At 36.1% G+C, this 24,952-nt stretch overlaps 3 protein-coding genes across 6 annotated transcripts in view; all 3 read left to right on the forward strand.

The window, feature by feature from the left end:
• The window catches only part of LOC127063490 (uncharacterized), a 13,916-nt gene extending 3,647 nt beyond the window's left edge, over positions 1-10,269 (forward strand). For both annotated transcript variants that reach the window (XM_050993350.1, XM_050993351.1), the window contains exons 3-4: positions 2,641-2,855; positions 7,286-10,269. In XM_050993350.1, the coding sequence (XP_050849307.1) occupies positions 2,641-2,855; positions 7,286-9,652 (2,582 nt within the window). In that variant the 3' untranslated portion in view covers positions 9,653-10,269. The remainder of the gene's footprint in view (positions 1-2,640; positions 2,856-7,285) is intronic.
• A 3,342-nt stretch (positions 10,270-13,611) lies between these two features.
• LOC127063492 (innexin inx2-like) lies at positions 13,612-20,005 on the forward strand. Of its 2 annotated transcripts, none has more exons than XM_050993353.1 (6): positions 13,612-13,944; positions 14,434-14,717; positions 15,818-15,969; positions 16,838-17,086; positions 17,181-17,476; positions 17,593-20,005. In XM_050993353.1, the coding sequence occupies exons 2-6, from the start codon at positions 14,537-14,539 to the stop codon at positions 17,813-17,815; spliced, it is 1,101 nt and encodes a 366-aa protein (XP_050849310.1). In that variant the 5' UTR covers positions 13,612-13,944; positions 14,434-14,536; the 3' UTR covers positions 17,816-20,005. The 2 variants fall into 2 exon arrangements, with proteins under 2 accessions (XP_050849310.1, XP_050849311.1); XM_050993354.1 differs by having other exon boundaries at positions 13,926-13,940.
• Positions 19,252-23,856, forward strand: LOC127063493 (uncharacterized). 2 transcript variants are annotated; one of them, XM_050993356.1, is made up of 3 exons: positions 19,252-20,523; positions 21,500-21,662; positions 21,736-23,856. In XM_050993356.1, exons 1-3 carry the CDS (start codon positions 20,197-20,199, stop codon positions 21,807-21,809), a joined length of 564 nt encoding a protein of 187 aa, XP_050849313.1. In that variant the 5' UTR covers positions 19,252-20,196; the 3' UTR covers positions 21,810-23,856. The 2 variants fall into 2 exon arrangements, with proteins under 2 accessions (XP_050849313.1, XP_050849314.1); XM_050993357.1 differs by having other exon boundaries at positions 21,509-21,662.
• Positions 23,857-24,952: the final 1,096 nt, after the last annotated feature.

Below are 24,952 nucleotides of genomic sequence, written 5' to 3' on the forward strand. Positions count from 1 at the left end.
TTTATTTCATTCAAATTCACCGAGCTTTACGATTCTCGGCGTGCGTCTCCAACAGCGGCACTTTTTCTTTACCCTCAAGGCGTTTCGTCGTTCTCTCTCACGAAAATATGTGTATGTGTGTATTTGAGAGAATGAGAGAGAGGGAGAGATAGAGAGAGAAAGAGAAAAATCTGACGTGTGGCTGCGCCAGCGTTTTCCACTCTCGCCCGTAGGGGAGTCAAGCTTTTGCCCCTAACAAAAATGTAAAACCCGTGAAAGCGACGTTATTCGGACGAATAGAAGAAAACGGAGAAGGAAGATCCATCGAAGTAGGAATGTACGAGACATTTTCCTTTGCGTTTGCAAAATCTCTCCTTGAAAACGCCATCCTCGCCTTCTATCTATCCGAGTTTTCCGAAATTTCAAGATTCTATTCTCTTTCAGATCGTTGTATTTTACATATGACAAAAATAATCAATGATTAGGTGGTATTTCATTTTCAAATTGGTGTTGGTAATTTAAAAATGATAAGAGAAAAAGAAAAAAAGAAAAAGGAAAAAGGGAGAGAGAAAAAAAAATAAAAGAGAAAAGTAATCACAAAGAGAATTTAAATATGGTAATTCGAATAAAAAGAAGAACGAAGGAAAAGAAAAAAAAGAATCAGATATTTCGATCGGATGAGATATCACCGTGAATAATGACATGGTCCATTTTAAAGTAGGACACCCTGTAATAGTGTATATAATCTGTAGATATATAGAGCTAGGTATATATCACAAGTGGACCACACTTTCTTGCCTCAGCCTTCCATGCCGAGACACTGCGTGTTCCCATTCTCATCTCCCAACTTCCTATTTGTATTCGATAGAAGAACGAACGACGAAGTTGATATAAAAGCGAAAAGTAATCGAACGTTCGGTTATATCGAAGAAGGTCCAACGAAGAAAGAGGAGAGATAGGGAAGAGAGGAAAAACGAAATGGTAAGATAGATAGACGCGTAGAGAGAGAGGGAGAGAAAAAGAGAAATAGATCGATACAATTCCTTCGATAAAACCAGTGAGGCCTTTCAATGCGAGGACAACACGACGAGGACGATTGTCTTTGAGAAGACAACAGACGAAGAGATACACAAAGCCGAATCTTATTGCGCATTTTCCTTTCCAGTTTCCCTCGCTTTCTCTTTTTTCGAGTCTTCGTTATCACGAGAAGAGTAAAAAAAAGAAGAAGATAGAGTATGAAATAGTAGGTATACGATACATATATTGTATGTGTGTGTATATATATATATATATGTATGTATGTATGTATGTATATATATACCTACATATATTGGGCCGATTCTTATATTTGGTAGCAAACGATGCGAGACTCTACAGACGGTAAATCAATAACAATTTACTCCTACCTTCGATCCCTCACACTCCAACCCTCCGACCACCCTCACTCTGTACCGTATATAGGTATAACTCGCGGCGTGGCAAACACGGCAAAAGCCGAATCGATTAAGCGTCTTTTGGTCTCTCTTTCTCTCTCTCTCTCTCTCTCTCTCTTTCTTTCCCTTCTTCTTTCTCTCTTTCCCTCTCTCCCTCTCTTTCTTTCTTTCTCTTTCTCTGCTTCTCTATCTTTCTCTTGAAAAATAGAGACATTTGTGAGCCTCGACGGGCGACAAATTTATTTTACAAATTTATTCTTTCTTTGTTACATCTAGACCACCTACCACCCATCCCTTCTTTCGATCTTCTCCCTTAAATCTCACGTTCTTATGTATTTCTTTCATTGTTTTCTTTTTCTATTTTACTTCTTTCTCTTCTTCTTGTATTTTTTTCCTTCTTGCTTTCTTTCTTCCTTTCTTTTGTAATACTCATACTAATAGGACACTTCTCTTTGGATGATCTCGTTGGTGCAACTCCAAGATTCTCTCTTTCTCTTTCTCTTTCTCTTTCTCCATCTTTTTCTATCTATCTATCTATCTATTTATCTATCCATCCATCCATCCATCTCCCTTTCTCTTCCTTTATTCTTCGTAATATGGTACAAACATCAACCAACGATGACAACGACAACGACAACGACATAAAGGGAACTCGAGTGATGACGACCAGTCTCTGAGAGCTCGCCTGGAAGATACATGACGAGGGGTTAGGAGTGGATGGGGATTATGAGTGTCGCGCAACAAGATGATCGACTATCGCTTCTTCTTCGCTTCCTGACTTGCTCTCTCTTATTTCTTTTTCTTTTTATTTCATTTTTCTTATCCCTCTTACCCCTTCTCTTATTTTTCCCTCAAAGTTTCTTAACTTTGTTGAACGTAGGTAAACGAGATCGTTGTCGATGAATAATGTGATTTTCGAGAATGCGTTTAATTAAGTATTCTTAATATTTATTAGGGGAGCTTGGGAAGGAAGGGATGATAAAAGGATCTTCAGTATTAATGTGTCTTATATATTTATATATATATATATATATATTAAGATAATATTTAGATAAAATGTACGCATGATCTTTATTGAATACTTTTTCATATTATAAATTATTATCAAATAAAATAGAACGACAGTCGATATCTCTCTTATTCGTAATTTAAATAAACATTGATTTTGATCAAAAAGAAAAAAAAATACGTGACTTTTATCAATCGTACCATTTATTTCTAATTTTAGCGGACCGTGGTCACTGCAACAAGACCGTGGACATCTACGAGGATGTTTCTAGTCCTGCAGTGACCGCTGCCAACATGGGAAAACCACTTTACTGCTGGTATCGTTTTCGTGCTTTTCGTGGAACACCAAGAGATTGGATTCTTCGTGTACGTTTCAAGAAATTCAAAGTGGGCGTATTGGAGAATGCGACTACTTGTTCGGGTGGTTACCTGCAGGTGAGTTCCTTTTATTATTTTTTATATAGGAAAAGAAAAGAAAAAAGATAACATAATAACCATTGCATATAATTTTTTTTCTGCAGATATATATATATATATATATATATATATATATATATATAAAATAGGTACATCGTCCCGATCGTTTTTTTACAGTATATAATATATCGTAGAAAGTTAAGGGTGGTATATAGTATAAAGTTACGTACAAATCGATTTTTAATGAGAAAAATCTTGCGTCTACGAATTGCTAGAAACAATTTCGTTTAGATGATGAAAGATTTTTCTTTTGTCGGTACGAAAGGAAATTTCTTATTGCTTTCAGGTTTGCGCGCTTAGAGTCGCTAATGATTCGTAGAAGGTCGGGTAGGTAGGGTTGTGGGGTAGGAGGAGAAGGTGAGAAGCAGGATAGGGTAAAGGTAGAGTGGATGAAAACGCATTGTTCCTAGCGAAATGCATAGTGCCTTGGACGGCTGATTGTGCGACGTCCATTAACGAGAGAAATACGGCTGGGCAAGCTATCCTTCATCTAAAGTCGTGCAATTAATTAGCGGAACAAATTGCGCGCGTTGGTCCGGCTCGGCGCAACAGTCGGAATATTAGACGAGCGAAATTGGCTGTGTGGTTATTCGGCTATATTATCAAGGGCCAAAAGAAATGAAAAGCTCGTTTGTTCTACGCTTTTGCTTATATATACATATGCATATACATATACATACATATATATATATATATATATATGTATATATATATAGAGATAGGTACACGCCTATTGCGGTTATTATTACTCATGCTTTCGTATAAAACTTTTCAAATGATTTTCCCTTTGCACCCTCCAAAATCTTGAGTATAATCGTGGCTTCATTCGATATACGTTTTGCATAGATCCGCCAATTTTTTGTTAGGAGATTGTGCATGAAGAGGCTATAATTTTGAAAAAAAGAAAGGATGAAAAAGAAAGAAAGAAATGGAAGGAAAGAAAGGAAGAAAAAAATTCGTGCAATCGGACCAAAGATAAATTACGAAGATAATATATTCGCATTTTATTTATAATAAACTAATATTATTTTTATATATATGTATATGTACATACACATATCTGTGTGTACATACATATAACAATAATATAATTCATCAAGTGTACCGAGTTGATAACGTTTAATTCCTCGTTAAGAACGCATTTTCGTTGTTAGTTTCGCGCTAACAAACGAGCTATACGTTCATTATTTTACGCTTCCGTCGAGTATCACCAATTTCAATGTATGTGCATACATATCTATGTACACACGATAGCCAATCAGGATCCCTCTTCCTTTCATTATAAATCCACGAATATCTCTCTCTGTCTCTCTCCCTCTCCCTCTTTCTCTATCTCTCTCCTTCTCCCTTTCTATCCTCTTTCTCTCCCTCTCTCCCTCTCTCTCTCTCTCTCTCTCTCTCCCATCATTTCCTCGAAATCGGACGAGAACCAACTCGAATATGAATGAACTCAAAGTCAGAAAGGTACATAGAACCGTGTATAATCTTCGTTAATCGAGGAAGGAAAAGGAGCTCGTATTTCGAAATTTAACATAGGGGTGTCGGGTACCGTATGAAATTAAGAGAATTTTCTTCCCGTAGAGAGGGAGAAAATGCGAGAAATTACCATCTTAAGAAAATACTTCGTTCGTCTCATCTGAGTTGAAACATATTAAGGTTGGTTGGAGCTTACCAAGAAGAGTTAATCAACTCTGATAAAGGCGTTGAATAAAATTGCTGTATTCGTTGGTAAATATCGTCCGTAATACACACTCGAGTACTCCTAACGTCGTTGCAAAACGACTATTGATCTTCCTAACACTGAGCAGCTCGTCCCTCCTCCTCCTCCTCATCGTCCTCCTTCTCCTCTTTCTCCTCCTTCTCCTCATTCTCCCTTCCACCCTCTCACTCACTCAACCCTCTGTGTTATCACCTCCGTTCGCATTGGTAGAAACTCTGCCGCAATTATGGTACTTTTAAAGTATTATACTGGATGCTTCGAAGGTTTCTCTCTGCAAACCCCCTACGAATATAATCGTTATTACGATTCTCTATCATACTTCTTATTGTAGGTACCTACTGTATGTATCAACGATCAAAATTCGTTTCCCCTTCCTATTCTCTTTGCTTCCATCTTTCTTTATGTCTTTTCTAACTTTTTTCTTTCTTTCTTTCTTTCTTTCTTTCTTTCTTTCTTTCTTTCTTTCTTTCTTTTCCATTATTCCAATTCTCTCTTTTACCATCTCTTATCGTAGTACGTCGGTAATTTATTGTCTCTTCGCCGGAGGCCCGTTCAGATACGGGATCCTCAACGATAACGGTATTATTAAGAGTACAAAGAAACTCGCGAATAAAGTTTGGTGGTAGAAAGTTTCGAGTATATGATATCCCGATTTAGGTCTCCTTAGTAATTCGTAATATCTACGACGATGGACACGATTCTGAATAGAATCGTTTGATCGTATATGATATAATATATGTCGTAGAAAGGCGTGTCAATGTTATCGGATAGGTAAATCAAATAAATTCGATTAGATTATTGGATGAGTCAGAAAAAAGAACGTTCGGAATTTAAAGCTTACGGAATTAGTTATGTGTCTTTCTTGATGTTACGCTTGAATCGACTGGGAGGTAGATAGATAGATAGATAGATAGATAGATAGATAGATAGATAGATATATAGATAGATAGAGATAGATAGAGATAGATAGACACTTATAGATTTGCCTACGCGACAGTATTTTACGTCGTAGCTCAAAATAAATTCCGACAACGATAACGCTGATGGATAGCTTCTCTTGAGCCTGATAAATACGTTCTGCTTTGATATCCTCAGCCCGTAGTTTCACGTATGAAATCGTATTATATACATACATACAGATAAATAGATAGATAGGTAGGTAGGCAGGTAGATAGTTAGGTAGGTAAGAGAGATTGGTAAGGGAGGTCTTTGCACTACTAGACTATATACTGCAAGTGGAACTTTGATTACAGTACCGACGACACCGTATAAGCAACGTTCGTCGAACAGACGGACGATACGATCGTGCAACGTAACAACGTTTTAGTATTGATGCATGCTCGTAAGACATTGAAATCTTCCTCTTTGAGTTAGACTCGTTCTCGACTAGAACGTTCAAAGGGTCTATTAAAAGCGCGTTTGACAGTTTCTTAATAATCTGTAATAAACAGTTAGGATGGATCTTTACGAGAGACAGTAATTATATCTATTCATATCTCTCTGTCTTTTATTCAAAATTACTTGAATTATTTACAGACAAGCTCGCTTCGATCTTGGGTAGGTCATTGTCCACTTTTTTATTTTATCCATTTAACGTCCATTATTATCACAGCGAAGCCATTTCTACTTCACCAAGTAGAAACTTAGTAAATCCATCGTGTCTCTCTCTCTCTCTCTTTCTCTCTCTCTCTCCCTCTTTATCAAGGAAGAGCAACCATCAAAGCACTTCACATCCTGTCTCTTTCTGCCCCTTTCTCCCTTTAGAGATCGCGTTAAAAGATAAGTCGAGCTCGCAAACAGAGACTGGCAATCGCAGGAGCAAAATGGACGGAACTCGATCGCGCGTATAGATTGTAATGGGTCTATTAATCCTGCCGAGCAGAGTCTCGCTTTATCCTGGCCAGCTTATCGCAATGATCGTTTACATGAGAACTACAGCTTGGTATTGAATTTGCGAGATGGCTCGTACCGCAAAGCCTAATTAGCGCGCAACACTACGCTTCGCTCTTCCGCTTTCGGCTCCCGCTATCGTCTCGTTAACGTTCCCACAACTCTCATCGTTTCCTTCGTAAATTGAGAAACGTCGGACCCGTCCTTCGATAGCATAACTTCGACGAATTCATTAGAAGGATTTTCCTCTTCGATAATCACACAGTTCGTTCTGTTCAAAATGATCATTCCGAAAGAAATTGTTCCCAAAGAAACTTTTCATGGTAGATCGTATTTTTTTCGTACATTATGATAGTACCAAATCGTTAGGTTTCCTCGTTAAATGTTAATCACAAGTATTTTCCAATATTCCCTAAAAAGATTCTTATAACGTTGTTGGGGTATGAATGGTCGAAACGCAAATCACAATGACACTACGCCGGAAGGCAAAGTTTACGCAAGCTCCGTCGCTTTTCTCATCCTCCCGCGGATTAATTCCGGCGAGAACACTTGCCCCTTCTTTGGTCCCGGGACTCCGACGAGTAGAAAGGTGGTAGTAGAAGGGAGGAAAATCAATTTGAGAAAAAACAAGGGCGTCTCGAGAGGAGAATGAGGAGAAGTTCTAGGGGAAGGAGATTCTTTTTTATTTTCTCTCTCCTTCATCCTCTCCCCCCCTCTCTCTCTCTCTCTCTCTCTCTCTATTTCTTTCTGTTTTTTCTTTTTCATCTGTTTGTTTCAGATCATAGACGGCAACACGAAAACCGAGGTGAGCAATCGCAAGGACCCCGGTGTCTATTGTGGCGAATCCGAGCAACCGCAAACGTTCATTTCCGAGACGAGCTTCGTACGAGTGATCTTCCACGCGGAGAACTTCACGGACCAAACTTACTTCAGTTTCGACTCGCGGGCAGAGCAGCAGCTCGACGTTTACCTGAGGTACGGCCAGCATCCAGAACTTTATCCAAACAGAAGGGGCGAGATCGTGCCTGGGAGTTACTGCGAGAGGGTTTTTAAGGACTGCAGATTGCAAACGTGCTACGTACAGAGCCCGGCCTTTCCGGGTATTTATCCGCGAGCTTTGCACTGTAAATACAAGCTAAACACACGGTTGCCATTCATAAAGCTCTATATAGAGAATGAAGAGTTCAATATCGACGGACAACGATGCGAGAATATAATGACTTGCCCGATGAGACCGATAAGCTCCGGCTCGGAGCATTGTCCGTACGATTATATACGTGTCTTCGATGGGAAGGATGAAAATAGTCCTGTAATCGGTACATTCTGCGGTATGGGTAAATTCCCCTACAGTATAATCGGCACCAGCGAGGATCTCTATGTCGAATTTGTTTCCTCGCCAGCCGGACCGCTCTTGAACACGGGTTTTCACTTTAACGTTGGCAACTGGCCTGGTCACGTCGAAACGGCAGGCGTAAAAAACGGTAGCTGCGACTGGCTACTCAACAGCGAGTCCCTCGTAAGCGGTAACGAGGGTATCTTCCTGTCCGTCGCGCACTGGTACCCACCCCATACGAGCTGTACCTATTTGCTGAGGGGTCGCCCTGGTGAAATAGCCAGGCTTTATTTCCCCAGTTTCCGTGTCAATCGAATCGAGTCGCCCATCAAGCCTTACGACGGTGACTGCGGCGAGAGTCTTACTCTATACGATGCGGATTGGCCGGACGATGCTAGAATAATCAAGACCTTCTGCGATACCTTCAGCAAGCCCATGGAAAAGCACGATTTTGTTTCCACTTCGAACGCTCTATTCGTTAGATTCGAAAGTAAAACCGGCAGTTACTCGGGGAGTTCCCTTTACTATTGGGCACATTATGATTTTTTCAATGCCACGAGATTCGGCGAGCCTGTGCCTGGCACAGAATGCGACGAAAAGTTTACTTCGTGGAGAGCTCGTGTTGGACGTTTGAGATCACCCCTGAACACGTTGATTTATAAACGACCTGGGAACCCACCGATGGATCTCTCATGTACCTATACGTTCCTCACAGACAAGAGACTTTTCGCTAGAGTGATATTAACCATAGAGTCGGTGTCTTTCAAGGAACGTTCTACCGGTCACTGTGGTCATTGCTGGGACAGTCGAGTCGATAGATTGGTTATACGAGAACCTGGACCAGACGGCGTTAAGGGTACTTGTATATGTCGTCGTGACGAGGAAGATAGTGTACCGATATCACCGATCAGAGTAGTATCCCGTGGCGAGAGACTCGATCTAAAGTTTCTAATAGACGGTGTTCGGGCAGCCGCGAATTACTTCAAACAACCTTCGCCGATTTTCGAGGCCAATTACGAATTCGCTCACAGTCCACTCTGTGGGCCTGCGATATTGCCTGCTATCACGGACGGTGAAATCGAATTTCCTCATTACGAGGCACTAGGCTACGTTGCTCCACCGAGATCGATCAAATGTATTTGGGAATTAAGAGTCAATCACGAACGAGACTTGTGGCTACACTTCGATAAGATAAAATTTGCTTCTCGTTCCTGCGAAGACGGTAAGCTAGAAATCTTTCTTCCTGGATCGATCGATCCCTTCCTCGGTATTTGCGGAGAGAATGTCAGCTATGTCAGAGAAATGCCCGTCATCTCGGCTAGTCAAATTCTACCAACCGATCGTGACGACACGGAATATTCGAACATAGTAATACAATTTACTGGAACTATGGCACCAGCTAGAGCCGCCTTTAAAATCGTCTGGACCGAACTCTATCATTTACCAAGGGATAGTTCCGGCGGACTACACACGCAAAAACTCGACGAGGAATGCGGCTTCCGTTGTCCCGGTGACGCTGGTTGCATACCTATGAGATTGGTATGTAACGGCGTTGTCAATTGTCCTAGTACCAGCTCGACTATCGTCGTTCCGTACAATAACAACAGTCGTCCTGAGCCTGACGACGAGTCTCTCGAAAGCTGTGCTGGACCTCTTGGATCGAACGGTGGAAGTGTCGTTGGTCCTGCTGGTTGGGCTGGTGCCGGACTCGGTGCTGGTTTGGCCATATTACTTGCAGTTACTTGCCTCATCGTGGTGTGTCGCATTTGTAAACGTCGCTCTCGTTCTAGAGACATTCACGTACCGTACTAGCGTTCGGAGCTGATACCTGTTCCAGCATATCGTCGTTACGATCCTCCTGTGAATTACCAACGCGAACGCGAATGTCGTCGTCGTCATCGTCGCCGTTGTCATTGTTGTCGTCATTGTTGTCGTCGTGTCGATCATTTCTTCCTTCTTCGTTCGATCACAACGACGAGACCACCTTTTCAACTCTCACGATTTTTCCTCCCAATTAATAATCTCTTCCTTTTCGTACCTACGTTAAAATAAAAGAACAACTGCCAACTCGCAACAGTTATTACTAGTCTTTAGAAACTACGTCCGTGGCGCAACATAGCGTCGTGCTGTTCGAGTTGCGAAGGACAAAAAGAGAGAGAGAGAGAGAGAGAGAAAGCATATTTGCAAAATAACACACGTCCGTGTATTCCCTTAGCTCCCAGGACGCGAAAGTGCCAATGAAAATTTTATCCTGCATTTCGACGGCCATCTTTGAAACTACTATACGGAGGAATATATTGTGAGAACAATACGGAACTAAGGAAAAGGATGATGGTGGAATTTTATTGTTGGTAAATTAAATGGACGTTCGTACTCGGTGAGAAAGATTGCAAATTTTTAAATATATATATATTATATATATATATATATATAAAATAACAAAGTTATATCAGATTTTATTAAGAAACACTGTTAAAATAGCCCGCGACGGAACCAATAGCGAGAAAATGAGAATCAATTAGTATTTAGTTTTTCTTCCATTTTTTTTTTTTTTTATCATCCAGTCGGATTCAGATTTATATTTAATGTTCTATGCATTTTTCTCGTTTTATCTGCCAGTTACTTTTTTTTCTTTCTTGTTTTTATTTATCAATTTCTTTTATTCTCTCTTCCTCTTTCTCTCTCTCTCTCTCTCTCTCTCTCTCTCTCTCTCTCTCTCTCGTAATCCTGCTTTGGTAAGAATTGACAATAGAAGAAATGTGACAATCTCGACTAACCCAACTTCCATCTGGACTATCCACCTCGCTGGTGGCTTCATAAAAAGCTAAATGAATTCTCGATAAAGTCGTAAATCCTTTCTATCCGTTGGTACGAGCGGGTCCGGCATAAGCCGTTGTTATTTTCTCGTTAGGATACGTCGACGGAAAAGACGAACTGGGAAGGTGGTGAGGTAATGGGGTAATGGGGTTGTAGAGGGAGATTGAGGGGGTAGTTTGGTTGGAGAAGGGCCGACACGGCGAAAGTTTATCGCGAAATAATAATATCATAAAAGTTCGTTAAAGAAGAGAAACAAAAGCGTTTCCGGTTATTCGCCCAGAGGAACTTTTATTTCGTATATTCTTTCCGTCTATCATCTCATCATAATTATAATTATTATTATTCATATTCTTATTATTATTATTATTGTTGTTGTTATTGTTATTGTTATTAATACTACCACTACTACTACTACTGTTGTTGTTATTATTATTATTATTATTATTATTATTATTATTATTATTATTATTATTATTATTATGAGTATTATTATGAGTATTATTATTATTATTATTATTATTATTATTACCATTATTTGATTTATTAAGACCAACGAAATTTTTCGCGATTTATAACCCAAGGGATCACGCATTAGTTTAGAGTTACACAAGAGGAAACAAAAAAGTAAAGAGAAAATAATACGGAAGAAAAATGCGAGGGAAAGAAGGAACGCTTACGTTCTGTTAACGTTAAAAAATAAAAAAAGGAGAGAAAAAAGAAAAAAGGAAAAGAAAAAAAAAGAAATACGGTAAGAGACGTAAGGAAATGAAGTTTTCAATTACGCGTCGCGATAAAAACACGCGTGCGACTTTAAATGCATTTCATCGTAGCCGTTCTATTTAAATTTCCAGATCCGCGATCCTATGTACTCGTATTGATCTATATTGTTATACATTTTACGTACATATATATGTACATATATATATATATATATATATATATATATATATGTAGTAAGTACACATACTAATGCATATTCAAATAAATATATATATATATATATATATACACAGAGAGAGATAGAGAGAAAGAAGGAGGAAAGAGATACTCAAGTTAGCTAGACGCAAAATGTTAAAATTGTGTACATACAGACATACACACATACAGAAACATTCATGTGCATACACACAAATACAGCCACATAATTACTAACGTATATCGCCGAAAGAGAAAAGTTCGTTTAGTTCTATTTCGTCGTTTTTTCCGCGGTTACCAACAGGGAATGAATAGACACGATGCGATGCTCGTCTCGTGTCGGCCATCAAGATAGCAGGAAAGAAACACGAGAGAGAGAGAGAGAGAGAGAGAGCCAGAGAGAAGAAAAAAGAGAGAGAGAACAAGTACACAGCTTCACGATTACCTTTACCACCCGATATGGTTTTAACTTGGTGCTTAAACGAATTCTCTCGACGAGTAGTAATTTATCGTAAAGGTACTGAAATTTTTCGACTCGCCCATTTTTTTCTTTTTTTACTCGCACCCTCAACCCCATGTCTTTTTGCTTCTTTCTTTCTTTCTTTCTTTCTGTTTTATTTTTCTTTTTTTTTTACCTTTTTTCTCCCTCTCCGGTTCTTTTCTCTCGTTCTCTTCGTTACGTTACTTCCCTCTCGGCATATCCCTACGAACGTATGCCAACGTTATGACCCTTTTCAAGACCGCTAACGTCGAAAAGATGTAAATTTCTCGAGGCAGTTTATTCGAACATTGAACGTTAAGTCACGGAGAAAGAGAGAGAGAAAGAGAGAGAGAGAGAGAGAACATGATAAAAAAAGAATTGGGTGCGTATATGAGCGTGTTCGTGCGAGAAATAACGAGAGAGATAGATATGGAGAGAAAGAGAGACAGAGAGAAGATGGGGGAGGATGGATAGAAAAATAACGTAAAAAGTAAAAAAAAGTAAAAACAAGTAGAAGAAGAAGAAGAAGAAGAAGAAAAAGAAGAAAAGAAAAGATTGGTGGTGGAGGAGGAGGAATAAGGAGAAATGTAAACGAAAAAGGAAAAAAGAAAAAAAAATAAAAAGAAATAAATAAGAAAATAGAAGAAAAAAATAAAAGGAAAGAAAGAAAAATGGTCTCGAGAGTACAAGCGTGTTCTCGACATAGCCCAGAGTGATTCTCAAGAGACGAACGTCGAAATGAAAAGTGCGAGCTCCGTCTGGGTTCAGCCTTAAATGTGATAAGACAACGCGTTTTGCTTGTACATATAGATCGTGTTTTTTCCGTAGACTTAGACAATCTTCTAGTTAATACGCACACACGTGCGCCATGATTAAATGGCCACAATGGGGATTACTGTAACATGGGGATTAATGGATACAGAATGAGAAAGATGGAAAATATATGTGACGGAAAGAGGGAGAAAGAGAGAGTGAGAAGGAGAGGGTGGTAAAGAGATTGTTAGCAACAAAAAGATTTGTAACAAGGAAAAAGGAAAAAAAAGGAAGAGAAAATATTAATAATAATAATAATAATAATAATAATAATAATAATAATAATAATAATAATAATATTACTAGTAATAATAATATTAATAATAATAATAATAATAATAATAATAATAATAATAATAATAATAGTAATAGTAATAATAATTATAATTACAATAATAATAAATAATAATAATAATTAGCCGAACGTATGCGCGTATGCATATCAATAGACGCGTACGAGGCCATGAGAACAGCGCTACAATTGAATGAATTATCGGTATAACGATATTTCATCGATATGTAACTTGCGATTATATGATAATTACTATATTTTTTACTAATAAAGATTACCCTCGGACGTTGAGGTTAAAACAATTTCGAGGTTCGTTACGTTTCCTTCTTTTTCCTTTTTTTCCCTCAATTGACCTGAAAAGACAAAGATAGAGCGATAAGACAAAGAAAGAAACAATATAAAAAAAAAAGAAGAAAAAAGATAAAAATCCATTTAGAAGATTCATTTTAGTGTTTTCTATTCCAAGAATAGAAGGGTCAGGATGTGTTCTTTAATCATTGTCCGAGAAAATAGTGACGACGTTCCGACGTTTCGAATTTGTCCTAATCGAACGACTTTCGATCACGGTCTTCTATCTATCTCTTTCTCTTTCTCTTTCTCTTTCTCTTTCTCTTCTTCTTTCTCCTTTTCTTTCCTTATATCACTACCCTAGGAAAATCACCCTACAAACAAGCAAGTACTAACGGAGATTTATAGAGACTCTTTTGTCTTCTTCACGAGTCCTCTTCTCGTCCTTGCCATTTTCAAAGAGATGTCACGTCGCAGGCAGGACCAGTAGGAACGTAAGTACGTACGTATTATACATACACTCGCATGTAAAAAAAAAAAAAACAAGAAAAAGAAAGCAAGAAAGAAAAAAAAAAAGAAAATACTGGCTGTAATTAAAACAAATTTTTTTGAACATATTTATGAACTCTTATCGTGATAATGGACAGGCTAGAAAAATCGAAATAAAGAGTTTCTTTCTTTCGATTAATCGATTATCTCGAAAAAAGTCGAAGAAAAAAGACGATCAATTAAATTGTCGATCGAGTTGACATCTGTCATATTTTTCAAAAGCCACACGACTTTTTCAATTTCAGTTAAGTGTCTGTGCGTGTGTATGTGTATGTGCGCGCGTTCGTGCATCTCTCTCTCTCTCTCTCTCTCTATATATATATATATATATATATATATATATATATATATATATCTTTTTCTCTCGATCGACCAATCGACCGACCGACCGACTAGAAAGTTTCTTCACTTTTTTTTTTTTTTTTTTCTATAATCAAGAACAAATTTATCGAAGAAGAAGAAGAAGAAGAAGAAGAAGAAGAAGAAAAAGAAGAAAAGGAAGAAGAAAAAGAAAAAGAAGAAGCAAAAACAGGTCGGTGGCATGTTGGAACTCTTTTCCCCTATCAAGTGTCTTCTTCAGGAGGAACGAATTCGGATCGACAACGTTGTGTTCAGGTTACATTCACGCGCAACGGTTCTCCTATTTCTCGTCTGTGCTACGCTCGTAACCGCTAAACAGTTCATAGGCGAACCAATTAGCTGCATCTCCGATCACAGCATAGGTACGACATTTTCTTTTCTTTTCCATTGGAAAAAAGAAAGAAAGAAAGAAAAAAAAAGGAAGGGAAAAAAGGGGAAAGAAATTCTTTCTTCCCTGCTCATATTTTTTTTCTCTTTCTCATCCTCTCTATTCTTTTTCTCTAATCAGAGTCATGTTCCGTAAGGGTAAAAAAAAGAAAAAAATAGAAAGGAAAAAAAGAAAGGAAGAAGAAAAAAGAAATAGAGCTTTCCTTTCATTCGACAAGAGATTGTCATTAATTAACATTAATTGCAACCATGTACCATTCGTTCCATCGTAGAATTTAGAATTTTGAACCTAACGTAGCAAGCAACCTACTCAGAATAAATAGAGGCAGGTGCTTTTAAACGTGCCAGAGTGTCCCTCGATTCATTAAACATCGAGGAAAGCTTAACAGGCACGCGCTAGCATCAACGTTTACGACACCTATCGCGTGAAAATGAGCTGAGCGGATAGGTGGAAAATAGCTGAAAGAAAAAAAAACTGGATAACGGGAAGGGCAGAGTTAGTAAGTAAGAGAGAGAAAGAGAGAGAGAGAGAGAGGGAGAGAGAGAGAGGGAGAGAAAGAGAGAGAGGGAGAAAGAAGGGAAGAAAATATTTGTCTTGAAATTACGGACTAAGTGTCGTCGGTAAACATGGAATCGATGTGAAAAGTGCACTTTTAAAACTCCCCAGCAAGAAAAATACATCGAGCAAATACCTCGAAGGTTTTTAAAATTAAAATTTTAACAGACCCTTTTTCCCTTTTCCTTCCTTTCCTTTTTTTTCTTTCTTTCTTTTTTCTTTTTTTTTTTTTTTGTTCTTACGCACATTCTCGTGCGTACGTAGTTTAATAGCCGTTATCGGACATTGCTCGAGGCTGGACGAGGAGAGCACTTTTTAAAAAGAACTACGGTGTTCCCTCAGCAGCAGCATAAACACTATCAAGGACAAAAGATTTTCTCGTTTAAGTTCGGTCTGGTCGAAAAAAAGAGAAATGTCAGAGGACATTACTCTTTTACATATTTATCACTTTTAACCTTCGACTTTTCTATCGTCATCAACTACTTTTTTTTCTCTTCTTTATAATACTCTTTTCGATAGACAGAACGACGTTAAACGCATACTGCTGGATATATAGTACCTTCACAGTGGCACGTCACTTAAAGGGAATACCAGGTCGAACTGTGGCAAGTCCAGGAATAGGAAATGCATCTCAGGACGACGAATTATACTATCATCGTTATTACCAGTGGGTTAGTGTCCTCATTCTGTCTCGTAAACTTTTCGTTAAAAATAATTTTGATAAATGGAGAGAAACTCCAGCAGAAATCATCTTTTCCTCTTTTGGATGACATTCTAAATTACGTTAATTATTCAAACAAATATCTTTAAAGTATCGCATTAGCTATCAACACATATATACGTAGTGATTAAATAAGTATCGAATATCTTAGACAGTTCTTCGCTGATAATTATTTTTGAAGGTTGCAGAAAAGTTCTTTATTTTATCAATTTGTTTGTCACTCTTCATAATGAAATATTAACAGGAACCTGACAACTGCACCTGAAAATAGACATCACTTCGTACTCGCTTGAAAATTGTGTTTACGAACGCCATCTATCAGTTGGAATATTTCTTAAGCCCCTTTTAATAGGCAACATCAATTCTTCCATGCGTGTACACGAACAGTTGCCCACCAGAAAGGATTATAAAAGTTTTTTACTGATAGATGGCGTTCGCAAGCACAATTATCGACGAGGTACGAAGCGTTGCCTGTTTTCAGGCGTGTAATTACATTTTGATATCAAAATTCGCAGCTTCAAAAAGATTTTCAGAACAGAAATTGTTTTTAATTACCTACGCAATAAAACAATAGCCTAGTTAAAAAAAGAATTTGTAAAAATTATTGTAGCGAATATGATTGGTAAACGTATAAAAGATATTTACACGTTGAATATTAAAAAATCTGGGTAAACATTCGTTCCCATAACGATCAATTAAAAATCTCTCTTTTTATATGAAACGTCAGAAGCAAAAGGTATTTCGTCGCTTGAATTTCTCTGTCCATGAGAGAAAACAACGTGAGTTAGGTAACAACAGACGCGTCTCTCACGCAACAGGTTTGCTTTATTCTCGGCTTACAAGCGATTCTCTTTTACGTGCCGCGAGCGTTATGGGGAATATGGGAAAGGGATACCGTCGCTTTGCTCGCGAGGGACCTTTCCACTTCGTTTCTGGATCGAGATGCTTGGACCGAGAATAGAAAGCGTCAACTAGTCGACTATTTTATTGAAGGTGATCTTCGAATGACGCACAATTTCTACGCTCTTCGTTATTTCCTCTGCGAAGTTTTTAATTTTCTCAATACGGTAAGTGACAAAAGAAATGTAGAAAGAAAAAGAAAAAGAAACAAAGAAATTATTGCAAATAGAAAAATCGTTTCACAGAAAACTGCATCTTTAGATAGGACAATTATATCTATTGGATCTATTCTTCGAGGGTGAATTTAGACATTACGGAGTCGCAGTTCTAGCATTTTCCAAGGAAAAACAATACTCCGATAAGATAGATCCGATGACCCGACTCTTTCCCAAGGTCACCAAGTGCACGATGCACACCTTCGGCTCGGCCGGCTCGACCCAAATTCACGACGCTCTTTGCGTTCTCTCGTTGAACGTGATGAACGAAAAGGTCTTCTTCTTTATTTGGTTCTGGCTGATATTTCTAACGATTCTCGGCTTTTTTGCTCTCTTTTACAGGTAAACTATATTTCTCATTCTCTCTGTTTTCTTTTTTTTCTTTTATTAACTCCTTTTATCCGTATCTAGTATAGTTGGATCTCTTCATATTTTTCCATTCGATACTCGTGTTACAGGATCATTGTTTTCTCTCAAGCGAGGGTAAGAGTCTATCTTTTGCGAGCTTCGATGAGGACCCTTGCGCATGCCAAAGCAAATACCATAGTTCGAGTGCTTACTTTTGGCGATTGCTTTCTCCTCCATCGACTCGCACAGAACGTGAGCCCGATCATATACAGGGAACTAATCGACGAGTTGGCAATCAGCCTATCGACGAAGCATTTCAAAGGATTAGTCTAATTCTACGAATTTATCTATTTAATCGATTTAATATACAAGTATATATATATGTGTGTGTGTATGTATGTATGTAGATATATATCATTCGATCGAAAAAGATCATTTGAATCGTTTAAAATGAAATCGATTCTCGATGATAAGAGAATTTCAATTTTTAGATAACGTTTCTATATATCTCTTCGTACTAAGAATTATTTACGAGTATTCCGATAAATTATTTAAAAATATTTTATTGATTCTCCTAATTTTATCTCATTGGATTTTTCAATCTAAATGCGCGCGTTAAAAGTTACGTAGAATTGACTTATCGTTCGTACTTATGTATACAGTATGTATGTATACGATTTATATCTTTACACTCGATTATTTTTCTGAATAGTAAATACACGAAAAAATTTTTTTACACGAATGTTACATGTTACACGTCAAAAGAGAGAAAAGAGAGAAGGAGGGCGGACGTCGCGTTTACATTTTTAAATAAAACCCGATATCCCTTATTAAACATTCTTGTAACTGACATTAAACTAATTTCAAAATGCTTCGTACACATATATTTTGCATACCTACACAGTTCAGAAGCACATAAAGCGCTGTATACATCGGATAACTGCTGTCAAGGGACTCACAAAATTTAATACTTAATAACTCAACGATGGCTTATATCCATGCAAAACAATAAATGTGCTGATTAAAGCATTTTCAAATCAATACTGAGATATCAGCTTCAAGAATACATAATATTGGATTATATTGAAAAACGTGACTTTTAAACGAAAGCTCTCTAAGCTCTCAAAATCGCACAATTAAATAATTATCTGTGTCTTCGTTGACGCGATACAACGCTCATCTGTAACATTTTTTTGCATTTTTAATATTTACGGCAAATTGTTGCGGGTATATATTATATTTAAATCGGACATTCTGTATATACATATATATATATATATATATATATATATATATATATATATACATATGCGAAAAATAAAGTTTATCATTGAAGATTCATTTGCAACATTTGTTCGAGTATCGGCCGCTAGGTGCTACTCCAAGTTTGAAATAATCGATCGAGCACATCGATTAAATATTAATATCGATCTTACGCGTTTGGTTATGGTCCCTTATCAAATTGTATTTAATAATAATTGTAATTGTGCTCATTGATCGAAAAGAAAAAGAGAAAAAGAAGAAAAGAATTGAAAAAAGACATTTTTTTCAATACTATCCTTATTATTATTATTTGTATTATTATATCCTTTTTTTTGTAGATTAGAAATTACAAATCGAAGAAATTTGGTTAATTAGTAGTGTTAGTTTCGAGGAATCGAGAGACGTATAGCGCCATCTAGCGTCGTATCTGTCGAATTACAGATATCTAAAAGCTAAAGTAAAATCATACGGACTACATGCGGAGCAGTCGCAGAACGTGGTAGGTGCGTGTCGCTTGCCTCGCGAAAGTCTTCGAGTTGAACTAACTCTAGAGCGTGTATGACGGACTGGAGAGGGAGGGCGGGCGGCTTATTGTCAGTGTTAAGCATAGTCATGAGTTCGAGGTTTTCTTCGATCAGAAAGTTGAGGCGAAGTGGCGGGAATCGAGCGTCTTCTTGTTAACGATTTAAATAAACACATAAAAACAAGAAAATATAAATAATAACGATAGAAAGAAACATCAAGAAGTAAATTAGAAGGGAAAGGAGAGAAAAAAAAAGAGGTTAGGAAAAGGATAGAAAAGAACGAGTCGCCGATCCATGTGGAGGTTGTTATTAGATGATAGACAACTTTATAGGATGATGAAATTAAACGGAAATGCAATTTATTGAGGAAGGATAAAAGGAGTAAAAATTAATCCCGGCTGTGTTTGTGTTTTCGGACACGACGACAAAACTGTGTGTGTGTCTCTCTCTTTCTCTCTCTCTCTCTCTCTCTCTCTCTCTTTCTTTTTCTCTCTCCGTCGTTATCGTATTCTTCAATCGTCGATTATCCTCGTCATTGTCGTACGTTAATAAAATAAAATAAAGCAATTGGAAAGGGACAATAAAAAAAAGAAGAAGAAAAGAAAAGAAAAGAAAAAAAAGAGAGAAAAAAAAATAAGAAGAAGAGGAAGAAAACAAAGGTAATTCACCCTGAGTTCGATCTGGTCGTTTGTCTGTCTCTGTCTGGTAGAGACGTCCGTAACGGATCCGTAAGAAAGAGGAGAGAAAAGAAAAGAAAAGAAAATTGAAGAAGAGAGAACAAATAAAACTGAAAAAGAAAGGAAGAAAAAAAAAGAAAAGAAGGAAGGAAGGAAAGGAAAGGAAAGGGAAAAAAAAAGCAATAAAAAGAAAATAAAAAGATCTTTCGTATGATCGAGATTCGCACAAGAAAAAAAAAAAAGAGGAATCATGGCTACGGTCTTCGAGAGTCCATTTCTATCGAACCGACTGCGTCAAATCGAAGAACGTTACGAACCGAGCACGTTTGGCAGGTGCGATTGCACGAGCTATAGTTATTTATCGTTGAGTGTCATTCTCTTCACGGTCGGAACAGCGATCACCGTATTTGCGCTCGGCGATGTCGCTGAGGGATACGTATTTTCCAATTTGGGCCACATGTGGCTCATAGGTCCGATCTTTATATGTTCCGGACTGATGGTCGCCGTTAAGTGTATGCTATATCTTAGAAGAAAGTCCGTCATACAGATGATCTTTCATCAACGACAACTTTTCAGGGTACATACTATTGCCATAACTCTTTCTCTCTCTATCTCTCCCTTCCACCCTCCCTCCCTCTCTCTCTCCCTCCTTTTTTTCCCCCTCTTCTTTTTCATTTGGTTTTTTTTTCTTTTTATATATTTTTTTAAGCTTTAACCTTGAATGTATGTATGTATGTATGTATGTATGTATGTATGTATGTATGTATGTATGGATGGATGGATGTATGGATGGATGTACGTTCAATATGTGAACGGATAAGATCATAAAGAAATAGAAAAGGAAAGATAGAATTTGTAAAGAAGTAAAGAATTCAGAACAAACGACATTATAATCGCGATTGCTATTCAATTTAGTTGTTTACAGCGATAACGGTATTACGGTGTACGGTATGTCGTCGAATTATTATCGTAATGTTTTCAACTTACAATAATGTAAACAACGAATTCTTTCTTTTCTCTTTTTCTATCTGTTTATCTCTATCTCTATCTATCTCTATCTATCTATCTATCTATCTATCTATCTATCTATCTATCTATTTGTCGTTTTCGCGTATATTAAAATGGTCTCTTCAATTTATTAGAATCGTTAACAATTTCGTTCTTATTTCTGTTGATTTTTTTTTCTTTTTCGTTTTACTTTTTTCTTTTTATTTTTTTTTTTTTTTTTTTGATTCCTTTGTTAATATGCATATGTTTAAACGTCGCAACGTTTCTGCAACCAATGTCGCGTGACATACGTATATTGCGCGCAAAACGAATCAAAGAAAAAAGTCAATGAAATATATATAAATGGGAATGAATTATGTATACATGAGACAAGAGTTTTGATAAGCAGGAAACAATAGACCTATAATATTAACAAGTGTTATACTATAGAAATACCATTATATTATCGTTCAACTTATAATTTCTTATTCAAGGATCTTCTCTGTCGTTGTTATCTTTATATATTTACAATCGTAGATATTATGAATTATAAAGCATTGTAATAGCATTTGCAGGAACTGGCAGCTTCTCCGAGCGTCGGTACAAGCGGTATGGGTACTCCCGGACCACCTTCTTACGAAGTTATTACGCAAGCTCAAGGATCAAATGAATTGCCACCTCCTTCATACGCGGAAGCTGTTTCTCTTTTACGACAAGCAGGAATTAATGGTAAATTCCATGAGAAATATCTTAGAGAGGTCTTATTTTATTTTACAATAAACGATAATATTTTTCCATGTAGATACGAAACTGGATTGTGGGACTGTTTCGTGCAGTACCATCAATGTCGATGAGAATATGCGTAGCAAACCTTGAGGTACGTTTTGAATTCTGTAAAGGTAATCGACTTGGCCTATTTGAAGATATTAGCAAAGACGAGAAGACTTTAATGTCTCTCATTGCTGAAGAGTATCTTGTTTGGATGGCTATTCATACGAAACAATTTGATACTGTTTCGAATTTATAACAAAGCATTCTGAGAAATAGATCAGCAGGGTGTATTTAAAATCCAATTGGTTTTGGATTTTTTATAAAATCGCTATTAGTGGCTTCCATTTAATATTAATATTATTAGGACAATTGAGAATGAATTATAATTCAACTATGACCTACACTTGTTGGAGAAAATCCAATATCATGCGCATAGTTTCTTCTTTTCATCTTGTGTTTGTAAAGATAACAAACACGCACAGCTAGGAGAGCACTAATAAAACGTATATGATTGAGGATTAAGTTTGATGAAACCAATTACAAATAGAATGTTTATTCAGTAATTTCCTAGAAATATGTAAGTGTTTGCTTACATAAAAGGAAAATGATACAATGTATATAAACAGACTATTATAATATTTCATAAGAGTGGGATACTTAATATCAAATTGGTGCTAAATAATGAATTATGTACTAGACAAAACATTAGTGAAGTAATTTCCTTTGTGTGCTGGCTGTAGGCTTATACTTAATACATTGAGTAATTTTTGAAAGTAAATAAAATTTACTATTCATTATGCATTTAGTAAATCTTTTTTTTACAAATATTTAAATAAACTAGCAAGTGTCAAATTTGCATATTACGTTACGATATATATATAGAGCTCGTCCTGTAGTGAATGTTACATTATCACCACATGTATATTTTATCTGAATTTGAAATAACGAGTCTATGTCAAGAAGAGCCGGTAGTAGTAATAAGTAATATGGGAACTAAGTGCTTTATATGTTCATATTTAGAACGAAAGAAAAAAATGTATTACGCTTGTTATATGGTCACGTATGCATTACGATTATAGATAATATTACGGTATTTGTCGAAGCTACGTATGATATAGCTTCGTAGATGCAATGTACTTCAATGTTTGCAAATTTTGTAACTGCAAGATGCTTGTCTTTGTACAGAATTTCTTATTGACTTTTATAGAATTATATTTACATATAGAGCAGGCCATGTGTGTCATCTAACGCAAGGACTTAAGCAAAAGCTTGCTGTGATGTACTAAGCACTAGTCAATGTGGGAACGTAGGAATGGAGAATATTTTTATGAAAAAAAAATCTTCCAAGTGACAAAGTGCCTTAAAATTTTTTCAGTAGTATACAAAGTAGATAAAACAAAAACCATTTGCACAATACAATAGCATGGACGTAGCATAAAAATCATATTTACTTGTGTATATATTTCACATAATGTAATATTATTATATGAGACATATACATTGATATATATGCTATGTATGTGTTATAAACTTAATGGCCATATTTCTTTCACGAATGTCAACTGAGTTTTATTATCTCCTTACATTTGTATGATAATTTTATTTTACTATTAATGAAATATTTTCAGTTGGATTCTGTGAAAGAAATATAATTAGTACCTGTGCATTATCCGATGAAATGAATGTACAAGACATTTATAAAAAAGGAAAGTGATAAAGAACTTCCCCTCGATTAGCAATCTAGTTACATGCAACTTTATCAAGTATGATTTTGTATAAATTTTAATTAATTCAATGCATGTTATCAAACGATAGCAGAAAGTGGAAAACATGGCAATTGTATGTAATATATTTAGATGAAAGAAGCATATTTTTATATTATACATATACATTCATATGTATGACCTATACATCGCCAAAATTATAATCAAGTTAATATCATTTTGACTCTCTGTTTTTTGCTGTTAGCAAAATATATCTCACATTAAATAGAAGTGAATATAATACTGTATAGGCACATTTGAACAAAGATTAATCTGATTATAATTCGTGTTACACGGTAAGACTGTTGCTGCCTTAAATAATTAGACCATGATTACCAACAGAGCATGTGAATTTTAATTATCATACAAGAAATGCACACATATTCTTATTGAAAAAAAAATATTGGACAGTATTACCATAAATAAGAAAATTATTATACTGTAGAGAATAAAATATCAATATTTGTTATATTTCAGCGGAAAAAAAAGGAAAAAAAAGAACAAAAAAAATAATGATTTCATTTGACAAACTATCTATATCTTATTTTAATAATTATACGCATGGTTGGTTAATATATAAATGTAAATGAATTGTTATAGCAGTTATACTTGTGCAATCATATTAGAAAATTACAATGACGATTTTTGTGCATTAAAATATTTGTTGATATGATATTTTACTTTTATATTATGTAATTCGTTGCTAATTACACTTTTTTTGAATTTTCATGGTATACATAAACATACACATGTATTATGATTATCAAATAATATTCATTCACATTTCTTTCTTAGCAGCATATAAATTGTAGTACTTTTATTATCTCCAAATTTTTTCACAAGTCCATTGATTGCAACATTAAAAATATGTAAATAACACCATTGCATACTACTCCTGATATATAGTTTGGCAATAGATTTGTTTCCCTTTTTTTTGCAATAATATCTTATAACTTGTATTGATCAGTAGCAATTTGAAAAATGAAACTATACAATTGTACGTTTTGCTACTGCCAACATATGTATATTTGCACCACACACATATAAAGCAATATAGGCACAATATACTACAAATTTTTTCAAATGATCGATTTGCTTGAAATCTCGCAAGGTAATATTTGATTCATAACGCGTTCATATATGTGTGTGTGTGTGTGTGTGTATGGGTGTGTGTCGCGTTGTTTTATACAACTTATTAGTATTTATTTTTTATCAATATTCAACGCGATTGTTAACGCAAAATATATATTTTTATTTATATATATATATATATATATATATATATATATATATATATATATGTATGTATATATAGTGTATTCATATGTGAATAATTTTGTATCAATGTATAGAACATCTATAAGAAAGGTAAGTCTTAAAAGTAAATCGTTTTTATCGACTGCTTATATGTAATATGTGATAGTTTGGTAAATAAACAAAATAAGTAAATAATAATTAGATGAATGAAAGAATTTTAAATTAGCC

Source organism: Vespula vulgaris, chromosome 4 (genome assembly GCF_905475345.1).
Source record: "Vespula vulgaris chromosome 4, iyVesVulg1.1, whole genome shotgun sequence".
NCBI classification, from domain to species: domain Eukaryota; kingdom Metazoa; phylum Arthropoda; class Insecta; order Hymenoptera; family Vespidae; genus Vespula; species Vespula vulgaris.

What these genes read in the sequence shown, in the direction of transcription:
- LOC127063492 (XM_050993353.1), top strand. Translation starts at nt 14,537, where the DNA reads ATGTTGGAACTCTTTTCCCCTATCAAGTGTCTTCTTCAGGAGGAACGA. An exon ending in CATCTCCGATCACAGCATAG is followed by an intron (nt 14,718 to 15,817) that starts GTACGACATTTT and finishes TCTTTTCGATAG; the next exon opens with ACAGAACGACGTTAAACGCA. An exon ending in ATCATCGTTATTACCAGTGG is followed by an intron (nt 15,970 to 16,837) that starts GTTAGTGTCCTC and finishes CTCACGCAACAG; the next exon opens with GTTTGCTTTATTCTCGGCTT.
- LOC127063493 (XM_050993356.1), top strand. Translation starts at nt 20,197, where the DNA reads ATGGCTACGGTCTTCGAGAGTCCATTTCTATCGAACCGACTGCGTCAA. An exon ending in ATCAACGACAACTTTTCAGG is followed by an intron (nt 20,524 to 21,499) that starts GTACATACTATT and finishes GCATTGTAATAG; the next exon opens with CATTTGCAGGAACTGGCAGC. An exon ending in ACGACAAGCAGGAATTAATG is followed by an intron (nt 21,663 to 21,735) that starts GTAAATTCCATG and finishes TTTTCCATGTAG; the next exon opens with ATACGAAACTGGATTGTGGG.